At 44.0% G+C, this 10,930-nt stretch overlaps 2 protein-coding genes across 2 annotated transcripts; one reads left to right on the top strand and one right to left on the bottom strand.

Annotated features, from left to right (window-relative positions):
* The first annotated feature begins 146 nt into the window (after window positions 1-146).
* On the top strand, window positions 147-2,718 carry kbtbd13a (kelch repeat and BTB domain containing 13a). The gene has a single exon (XM_079998119.1). It carries the CDS (start codon window positions 224-226, stop codon window positions 1,835-1,837), a length of 1,614 nt encoding a protein of 537 aa, XP_079854245.1. The 5' UTR covers window positions 147-223; the 3' UTR covers window positions 1,838-2,718.
* Window positions 2,719-2,721: 3 nt separating this feature from the next.
* On the bottom strand, window positions 2,722-9,102 carry ubap1lb (ubiquitin associated protein 1-like b; the record flags this gene model as incomplete). The annotated part of the gene is made up of 6 exons (XM_079997355.1): window positions 2,722-3,056; window positions 3,743-3,844; window positions 5,502-5,714; window positions 7,014-7,544; window positions 8,446-8,584; window positions 9,053-9,102. The coding sequence occupies 6 exons, from the start codon at window positions 9,100-9,102 to the stop codon at window positions 2,922-2,924; spliced, it is 1,170 nt and encodes a 389-aa protein (XP_079853481.1). The 3' UTR covers window positions 2,722-2,921.
* Between the last annotated feature and the right edge of the window lie 1,828 nt (window positions 9,103-10,930).

Raw genomic sequence — 10,930 nt, 5'->3', positions numbered from 1 at the left:
TTTCCAGGCTCCCCTTTCAGCAGCTCATCACACTGTACAAGTGTGGCACACGTCTGCTTTCTAAGTATAGACATATCTATTCTAGTGGATGTCAAACCATACAACCATGCACAAACTGCGTCGGGGTTGTACAGTGTATCTGTCCTCCTTGCGGAGTATTCAATCCATGCACCCTATCTTGCTCTGCTGCTGAAACGTGTGACATCATTTGATTAGAAGATTGATGCTGGTTCTCACAGTGCAATTTTTGTATACCATCCACAGATGTGCTTGGAGGAAGAGCCCTGGAGCAGGTGAGATGATGGAGGAAAACAGCTGCGGGGGCCTGGGCCGACCCTCCACGGAGAGCGACGACTGGCAGCGGCAGCCGCAGCTGTGCACACTGGACTCTACAGAGGACACGCTGACGGTGAGCGTGGATGATAGCGTTTTCGCTGCGAACAAAGCCCTACTTGCCCAGCACTGTGAGTACTTCAGGGCACTCTTCCGCTCGGGGATGAGGGAGTGTGGGCAGAGGGAGGTCCGTTTGAGCTGCCTCGGCTCTGCGGGCTTTGCGCTGATGCTTGAGGTCCTTCGCGGTGAGCGCCCCATGCTCTGCAGCGATGAGATCCAACAGGCTGTCGAGTGCGCCGCCTTCCTCCAGGTCCGCGCTCTTGCCAAGCACCTGGCGGACATTGTCGACTCTGAGAACTGCTTGCTGATGTACCACACGGCCTCCGCCTATGGCGTGTTGGAACTCTCCCACAGTTCTGCCCTGTTCATCAGGGATATGTACCCCGACCTGCGGAGAGATGTCCAAGCCTGGCCTGGCCAGCTGGTGGAATACATCGAGTCGCTTATTCCAAGTTCCTACATGGCTGTTTGTAGTCATTCGCCATCTGTTGCCATGCTCCAGAATTTCCAAAGGACAGTGTGCTATTTGGATGAGGAGGCCATGGAGTGGAAAGTCCTAACTCACCTGCCGATGAGCGCCAGCACCACCATGGCAGGGGTGGCAGAGCTCGACAATAAACTTTACATCATCGGCGGGGTCCACGATATGAGCAAGAAGGTGGTGGACTCTGGTTTCTGCTACGACCCCGCGACCAATGCCTGGTCCACGGTGCCTGGTCCGCGGCAACCGCGCTATAATTCCACCCTCATAGGCCACGAAGGTTGCCTCTACGCCGTAGGAGGGGAGTACGACAGGAAAACCATGTCATCCATGGAGAAGTACAGGCCGTCACTTAAAACCTGGAATTTTGCCTCCCACCTGCCTTACCCCGCGGCCTCCGTTGCCTCTGCTAAAACCATGAGCCGGATCTTTATCTGCCTCTGGAGGGCGAAAGGGGCAACGGAAATCCATGAGTACGTGCCGGAGAAAGACCAGTGGGTCCTGGTCACTACACTTGTACGCCAACACAGCTATGGCCTCTGCATGATGGCACACAGGGACAATCTGTATGTGATGCGCAATGGGCCCAGCGACGACTTCTTGCTGTGTGTGATGGAACGCTACAGCCTGACCTCAGGACAGTGGACAGCCATGCCGGGCCAGTACGGCAACAGCAAGGGCTCGCTGTTCACTGCCGTGGTGAGAGGGGACTCTGTGTTCACCCTCAACCGAATGGTGACCACAGAGTACACCATTGAGGACCGCGGGTGGAAAACCAAGCGGGAGATGAAGGGCTTTGGGAGAATCGGGTCCATGCATACGTTTCTGATGAGGCTGCCGAAGACTGCCACGTCATTGGCCAGGAATTCCAAGCTCACAGCCCCCACTCGCCAGGACTTAAATGACTTTCTTGACGGTCCGAGATCCTCCGTGCAGTGCTTTGAAAACGTTGAAAATGTGTAAAAAAAAATTGTTTTCCAGATCTGCCTGTTTGGTTGGGTGTTGCCTACGATAGCTTCATCTTTCTTACAACCTCTGCCTTATAAAAATGCTGGTTCCTATCATTTAGAACTGTTCGTAGCACAACTGAGAAACTCTCTTGAATCTCTGCTGCAGCTTCTCATTGTACTGAAATGCAGTCCAGGCCAAACGTTTTAAGCCTTAATATGTTAAATGTCTCCCTGTAGCTGAGGCTGCATGCTAGTTACATAGCTGTAGACACAAGGCACTAGCATGGCCATGTCTCGTCGTAGACACAGCTTTGATGGAAAGTACTTATAAACTTTACATTTCATATTCATATTCATATTCATATTTCATATTCACATGACATATTCAGCTAGCTATTCAGAGTGAGGTATCCACTACATAATAGAATATTGATATTATAATGGTGGCGCTGATTTAATTTGTTCTTGTACTAAGGTAAATCATGGTCTAAATTATTTCATTCAAAAAATGCAGTTGGGGGCATGGCTTAGTACCTTCATACTTTCTGTGGTTTTATATTTTTGTCATTTGTTTTATGATTATTTGTGTGTACTCACATCCCTCTTGAAAATGAGGTGTCTCTCCCAGTGGGCCTCGTCTGATGTAAAAAGACTGTAACAATATTAGGGTTGAGACAATATTAATGAATTGGTTTACTGTTAACATCATTTTATGTTGCTTTAAAGCACCTTTGCTGAAAAATGAAAAGGAGCATTTCATTTGTCGGGAGTTTTGATTTATTCTTATTAATTGGAAAATAACTGGCAAATTCAAATACAAAACCCCACAAATAAGCTATTTCCAAATTTCAGTAAAAAATAAACCACACATTAAAACCTTATTAGACATGTTATACCAATAAATCATACTTAGGTCAAATCAAGAATTTGATTTGAAACAAAAAAAACAAAAAACTGAGAGAAAAATCAATGTGCTCCTCCTTAACAAAGGCCATCGTCTGTTTCCAAAACCATCGCAAACCCAAGAAACATAATTTCCTTCCGTTTAATAACATGAAAGACTAATATATTGTACGCCATTTTAGATTTTGTGTGTGTCAAGTCATGCGCATCATCAGCTCCTCCAAAGCCCGTTCGCGGTGGTTCTCATGGACCAGCAGGACCTCCTTGATGGCGCTCTGCTGGAATCCCATCTCGTTGAACTGGCCGAGAAGATGGAGGAATTCCTCAGCCTGTGCAAAACAAACACAGGATGCAATTATTACTTCTTTTTTTCCCCAAGATGTTATGATTTTCAGTCTACTCGCTAAATAAAAGGGGTCTCTGAGAAATCAAAATACAGCTATAGCACTATGCTAACTACTGACCCCAATATTGTCAAAGCACAGTACAAGTAAAAGTACAATTTACAGTGGTAATAGTACTGAAGACTGTTACTACCATGGCCACTTTTATAAGTAACGCCCCACTTTTGGGGATTGACTAAAACAATCTTTCAATGGCTTCAATTAACTTACTACACTTGCAGTGTAGATATTTATGCATTATATTCCGTTTGGACTCTCGGGCTTTCGGCAGTGTGGCAGTTCCGCCTGCCACACACCACCCGAGTGGCGTTTTCAGGGCCCTCTGACACAGAGACAAAGGCGATGGGGTTGAAAAGTACCAGTTTTATTGTCATGAGTGGACGAGGTTGAACAAGCCCAGAGCAGATGGAAAACATGACGTGACAAGGGCTCCTCTCCTGTGTGTATGTGGAGATGGGGGGTTTTACAGCACCTGTTGCTCGTTGATTGCTCTAGCAAGCAACAGCCGTACAGCCACCCTGAACCTGGGCCAATTACAACACCCCCACACCACATGAAGATTGTTGGTAGAGCGACACTTCCTGGTGAGAAAAAAAAAGAGCTTTGTTCACCTTTGTCTCACAGTTTTGGAACATTTCCAGTGCCTCCTCGACTTGGTCTTCATCATAACCTCGCTCACACAGATTGCGGCACGCCACCAGGTAACTCAAGATCTGCAACACAGCATGAAAGTGGGCAAATAAAATCATATTTCATATTCACATGACATATTCAGCTAGCTATTCAGAGTGAGGTATTCACTACATAATACGGTGCCATAATTGCACTGAATGATGACTTAGAAGACAGTTAAAACTACGGGTTCCCTCTTTTCAAACCAGGCCTTTTTAGAGAGCTGTAAACTGCACTATATGATCGATAACATCAATGCCTCTTTACGTCAAAATATTAATATTTATTTTGTGTGTTTTTGTAATTTTCGCAGTATGTCCAAAGCATAACACTTGCTACAATAGGTTGCCAGTAGGATACGGTGCAACTTCCCATTTCTAGTCTCTTGCATTAGTAGCGCGGATGTGGTCGAAAGAGGTGATTTCTTGAAGTGCAAATAAGGAAGTAAATATAATAAAAAAAGAAAAACTGATTAATATTTAAGTCCTGGATTGAGAAAGGGTGAACCTATTCTTTACAGGGGGCTTAGCGATGACTGAATATTATTATGTAAACATCTTTCAGTTCTTTCAGTATTATACATAAACACATATATTGGGGATATATATACACAATGACATTAATTAAGTAATTAAATACAATTCAAAACGTGACACGCAATTTTGGAGTCTAAATAAGGATGAGAAGATTACCTGAAAATTTGCAGAATATAAAGTAATAAAATAATTGTTGACATAAAAACAAAAATATAGTGAAACGGATGAAAAATACAGTGAAATGGATTGAACCTTTCACTTTTGGTTAATCATATTAAGACTGTCTAACTATAACATGAGCTTTAAAAGGAGATAATGTTAATGTTAACATTAACACAAACGGTTGCCCCATTGCAATGCAAAATGCAATCTGGGATCAGGACAGGCTGAAATGTGATATGTGTGTGTGAGAGAATCGTGACTTTGGATGTAGGGAGAGACTACCCAGTGTAATTAAGTGGGTAATGAGCTTATACCTACCACCATATATAAGTTGGTAGCCCAGCTGCTGTATCTCAACTACAGACTTGCTAAAACCATTAAACATTTAGACCGCTGACGAGACAGGGACAGCTGAGCATATGTACAGTGACCAGGATCGCGTGCAGATCTCTGCTACTGTAATAACGATACACAAATACTACACAATTTTTTTGGGGGGGACTAATATGTAATTTCCTTTCTCTCTTGCTCAACAGCGCTGCACTGAAGAATCTTCCTAAATGTATCATTCTGTTTTGGTTTTGTTTCCCCACCGTCCTCGACCCTGTTTCTAATCTAGGACCCTGTGTCCTGGCCTGTGAATCCCCAGTGAGGCCTGAGGTTGAAGCACACGGCGTGAGAAAACCAAAGCATCTCATGATTCGTGGCCTTTTTTAGAATATTGAGGGGGCGATTCGTTTTTTTATCGCTTTATTTTCTCAGCACCGGACACGCTCCACCAAAAAACGTCTCAATGGCAAACAACATTAACTTTCTGGGTTTAGCTTTCAGCATATTCCCGCCAGGCATTTTTTGGGGGGTGGGAGGGGGTGGAGGATGGACAAATTAAGATCTCTCTGGTTGCTTTGGTTGGCGCTGGATCAACCCCACCACCCTCTAAAAAATAGACTGGAGACAGGGTGCTTCCGGGGCAACAATATCGCGTGTATACCAGACCAACCAGGTCGGGGGTTTGCTGGCCCGTCTTCTGCAGGGCGATGAAAGCGGTCCGGAGAGGGTACCCTTGTTCGGTGATGGCCCCCAGCAGCTCCCTCTCCTCTGGGCTCAGGGCTGACAGCAGCTCTACTGACGAGTCTGGAGCCAGGCCGCAGGAACCCAGGGGTTGCGAGGCAACAGGGGGAATGCCTAGAGAGTGGCAAAATGGGCCGGGAGCCTTGGCAGGGCAAGAGAGTGGTTAGCAAGTGAGAGAGGGGGTCTTCTTCTTCTTTTTCTCCCTATGCTGTGACAGTTAGACTCGGCGCTCTGTTTCACATCTGTTCCCCCATTTATCTTTAACCCCCCAATACCCTCCTCAACACTCACTCAACGCCGATCCTATACCCTAGGATCAACTCACACCCTTAACTGTTTGGGATTGACCTTGAGATACCGCTGTACCGAGAAAGACAATTTCAGAGTGTTCGCTCTCGCTAATCCTGCTGAACTTCTAATAACTTGGTCTGATCCCAGGGCCAGACTTTACGCTGGCTATTTTTAGAGCGCAGATCCCTCCAAACATTTTCGAAGTGCAAGCTTGGAAAAAAAAACACAGCTCTGATCAATCAGAACAGATTTCCTCTGCTGCTCAAGCTGAGATGAAAAAAACATTTGTTTGAAAACAATATTCCAAATAGCTATTGTGGAATTACAGTCAGTTATTAAAGAAAAAAAAAAGCTCAAAATGGGAAAAGAACTTTCAGCACATTTCAATAATTTCACAAACTTTTCAGACGCCTAAGCGTGTGTGGAAGACCGAGGGCCATGGTTAAGCCGCGGTCTGAAAATACCGGCACAGGCTTTTCCCCAGAGGGAGAGAGAGAGAGAGAGAGAGAGAGAGAGAGAGAGAGAGAGAGCAAGCGAGAAGGCTGTCTGTATATATTATGTTTTACATTTAGCCCACAAGCCTTTGCTTTGTCTCAGACAGTTGCCTCACCCATTCTGTTCACTCCGTGGCCAACCCGCCACAGCGTGCATCTAGTTATTATAGCACGGTGAGTCCCCCTGAACCACTAGCGTGACAGTGCTCTGGGCTTCAGGCTGTAAACATGACAGAAACAGACCAGAAGATAGGGCATTTGGAGTGAAGGTACAAGGTTAAGTATGTTTTAAAGGGTTTAAGATACCTTTGAAATTCTTCCTAAATTGTGTCAATTGATGCTGCATTAAGTGAAAATCCAAGGAAATGACCCCCACCCCCTTTCTCTCTTGCTGAAATATTTTAGGTCTACCAACAGTGACCGATAGGCGCAGTTTGGTCCTTGGATGAACTCAGTACATATTTGTGTTCTTGCCACGGTTTTATAGCAGGGTGACAAAAGCCGGTTAGTGATTAGCGATATAAAGCAATCCTTCACATTACCTGTAGACCTCTGATTCAATTGAATTAGCAGAAATGTCACCTAATGCGGCTTTGAGCAACGGAGATTTCAGACCCAGGCGTAAAACCACACTGATGCAAGCCTTTGTCCTTTACCTGGTTTGTGGGCTTGCAGTGCTGGATGTTGACGTCAGAGACCCTGTCGACCGTATTGGCCCTGGCATTCAGTGGCCTGTGCGTGAAAGAGGTGGGAGCCCTTGGGCCTCGAGAACAGTCGTCTTGGGGGCCGCTCAGACAGGCAGGGGGGTTCAACAGGTTGGGTGTGAAGGCAATTGGCACTTTCCTCTGAAGTGGCGAGTGCACCGACAGGCGAGCTGGTGAAGAGGCATCGGCCTCCGCCGCACAAACCACCTCAGGTTCGTCTTCCGAGTCAGAGACGGTGAACTTGGCGGCGGCACGCAGGACAGCAGGGTTGAGGCTGCGGGAGCGCTGGCGGGGGTTGGGCTCCCAGAAGTCAGAGCTGTGCCGGCTGGCCAGGCGGCTCTGCTGTGGGCTGCTGAACATCAGCCAGTAGGGCGGGCAGGACGGCAGTACCTCAGAGGGAGAGCGTGGAGTGAAAGCCCTGGGCTGGCAAGGATACCCGCCCTGGAGCCCAGTGAGCACCCAATTCTCCAGACTAAACTCATACTGCACACATAGAAGAAAAGGCCGGTTCATATCACAAAACTACCTGAATCAGAGTGCAAAATGGCGTACTAGCACACTATTTAGTAAGCCACATAGGTATATGAACGTTTTTAGTATGTCACAAAGCATAGTAATGTTCAAATAATATGCGGAAAGTCCCAGGATGACCTACTACATTCGGTGAAATATAATAGTTTGCTTACATTGATAACTATGCTGGCAAGCGTATCCCACAATGCATTGTGCACTATATGACGACATAGTGTTTCTGAGAAGCCATTGTTTGTTTTTCTCAAATACTTTTGCCTTATATTCCTCTACCGTTTCCTGTGCCGCTCTTGTTTGACGCTGAGCTGCTCATTTTCAAGTTTGTGTAGCAGGAGCATATTAAACAGACTTCCTTAAAACCGCTTGCTCCTTCGGCGTGACCATATGAGGCAAAATTGTCAAGTGTCTGCGACTTGAGATCACTGATTTGGAAAAAATATATAATACCGTTTGGAAGAAACTTGGCAAGAGATTGAATTGCACTATTCCTGGGTGAAGACTGTCAGAGAGCATTTATCTTACTATTGCAGTGTAGCAAAAAAAAAAAAATGGACAGCAAAAAAGGACAGCAAAGCTCTGTTTCTATTTCCAAATAGTATTTCCCCCTCCAGATGAGGAACAGACTCAGTTTTTCTACATCCCATCATTTTGCCATTTTAAAGGTCAACATCATCCCAGAGTCCCACTAAGTTGTGATCATCAAGCATCTTTTGAATGTATTACATTTCACTGCATATATGTACAAATGTATGTATATGTATGTGACGAATAAGCCTCTTGAATCTTGAATCTTGAATGTAGTTTACATGTGACAAACTAACTTGTTTAACTTAGGGAAAAGGACACACATCACCTCTGTGTCTCGCAGCATTGCAAGGTAGTCAGGAACTCGTATCTCCAGGGCTGTGACAAGGCCTGCTCCTTCCTTAGCCTCCTGCAAAACACCCCGGGGCATCTTCACAGGGACCCCCTCCAGACTGCTCATTGTACAGCTTCGAGGAACAGACATAAACAGGAAAAACACAGAAAATAGATAAGATAAAGAAAATAGATAAGACAATGTTTTATTAAGGGCGGGAGCTCAGGTGTTAAAGTAGCATCAGAAAGAAAATCAGACAGTCAGACTAATAGTGTAGATACACAGACAGACATATACGTAAATAGACATAAAGTGGACACCTGCCTAAAATAGATGTGGTGCGGTTTGGTTCACAGAAATCCTTTCACCACGCATTCGTCCAGTCTATATCAGATGATTGTGACAGGCAATGGTGCGGAGGGTGGGATTAGGATTAGAGTGCCGTGTTTGTTTAGAAATTGGGCGATGGTGTGTTCTTTACTCGCTGGCTGTTTGGCTAGCAGTGTGGCAAAACAGCCGACAGAGATGGGGTGGGGGGTGCTTTCCTGGTCCCTGGAAAGCATCCCACTCCAATATGCCCACACCCACTATCCACCTTAACCTCTTGAGCTCTGGATCACTGAGAACCACATGTCCCATCTCAGTGCTCATACTCAGTTGGTTGGACTACTAACGACGAATGGTGCATTGTAATCAGTCGTTTTGGACAAGACCATCCACTGCGCGATATGATGCCATGTAATGTGATATAATTTCCAGTAATCCCTCTACTCCGAAAAGAGGACAGAAGGGAAATCTGAATAAACAGCTGACTGTGGGAGCGCCTACTAGATGCGTGGTAATGTTGCTCCCCCAACAGCCAGGCCAAGTGAATGACAATAGCAGGCAATTCGGCTGGGAAAAGCCAGATGGTCCTCTACTTATGACCAGTATGATAAGCTCATTAGAGGTGTTTTAAATATGCTACAGGCAGCCTAGAATACATGTTTTTGACTTTTTTTTTTAAACATATATGGCGACAGGGGTATGTTCATATTAAAGTGAAATAATCCTGTCCTAGAATTCAGTTGGAAACTGCAGCATTTTTTTTTCCCAAACATCCGGGTTGGCCCTTTTCTTCGCTCCAAGATGTTCACTTTCTTTTCTCCATTCTTTCTGGATGGATAAATGTTTTTTTTGGGGGGGTGGGATTATTTGACGCAGCGGGGAATTTTTCAATCTGAGGTTGACGTTCTTTTTCATGGATGTCCATCCATATCGATAGTTTGTTGACAACAAATAGCTATGCGATGCCTTTCGCCCCACCACAGCAATGGAAACAGCCTACAGAAGAGCACATGCATAACGCAAATGCTTTAAATGACTTTTTCTTAAAAATAAAACAAATAAATGTGTTGGCTAAAGAAATATAAACTAAAATATGGGATTTGTTTAGAACAAAATATTTTTACAGATTATCACATTAAACGAGAAAATGCAATACGTAATACTTATAGTAACTCCAAACACAACATTATTATAAGTATTGTAGCATCCAATGAATGTCTCACTGGATGCCAAACTTTAACATCTAAATAAATTGACATCAGTAACTTTAAAATCACACTTTTCTTTTTCAAATAATTCCACGGGAAATAGATAGCACAATTCAAGCTAACATTGCATGGCCTCTATTTTGCCCACAAGGAATCACTACCATAGGTTTGGAGAATCGAGCTTACCCCCTTTTTATTCCCACACAGTGGCTCTGGTCCTCTGCTTTAGTGGGGTGTTAAGAGCCTCACTGGTGCCGCTGGAAATGGTCAAAACCGCGATGACGCATCAGTCAACCTGTACCACTAATCCAATCACATAAACCTCCATGGCCGGCCCTTTAATCTTTTAATCCCCTTTCTTTGATGTCAAATTCACTTGAATTCTCCATTCTTGACATAAGAAATTATGATCTTAATCTCAGGAACATTAGTTGTAAATTACATTTGTTGATACAAAATATTCAGATCTTGATATCAGCCAAATCACAAAATCTGCAAAATCTATTTTGATATCAAATACAAAATAAAATAAAAAAAAGCGATTACATTTATTAAAATCAAACAAATTTCCGAGACCAAGATTACGCATTTTACCATGATACAATTTAATCTTTTATATACAACTGAATTTCTACGTTTTAATTTCTGATACCAGATAATGGCATTATGGGCAGATAAACTTCCCCCTCTCATTGGCATGAATGAGGAAAAGGTTGGAAAGGAAGGGAAAAACCCTCATGTTAAGATTTGCATTTCTGACATTAAGAACTGACATTTTAATTAAAATAGAATTTCTGATAAGTAGCAATTTAAGTAGTTACAGTAAAATTGACTTTGTTACATTTACTAGTTGAATTGATTTCATTTTCTAAAAAACTAACATTTAAACTAGTGAACTAACTAGTTTAAATGTTTGTAATAAAACCACTGTGTTATTAATATGT

This window comes from Zeus faber (assembly GCF_960531495.2).
Source record: "Zeus faber genome assembly, chromosome: 3".
NCBI classification, from domain to species: Eukaryota; Metazoa; Chordata; class Actinopteri; order Zeiformes; family Zeidae; genus Zeus; species Zeus faber.
Note: the sequence above shows the minus strand (reverse complement) of the source record. Positions and strands in the feature narration are given on the sequence as shown.

Bases quoted from the DNA above. Each gene is read 5' to 3' on its own strand.
- kbtbd13a (XM_079998119.1), top strand. From the start codon at position 224: ATGCTGGTTCTCACAGTGCAATTTTTGTATACCATCCACAGATGTGCT.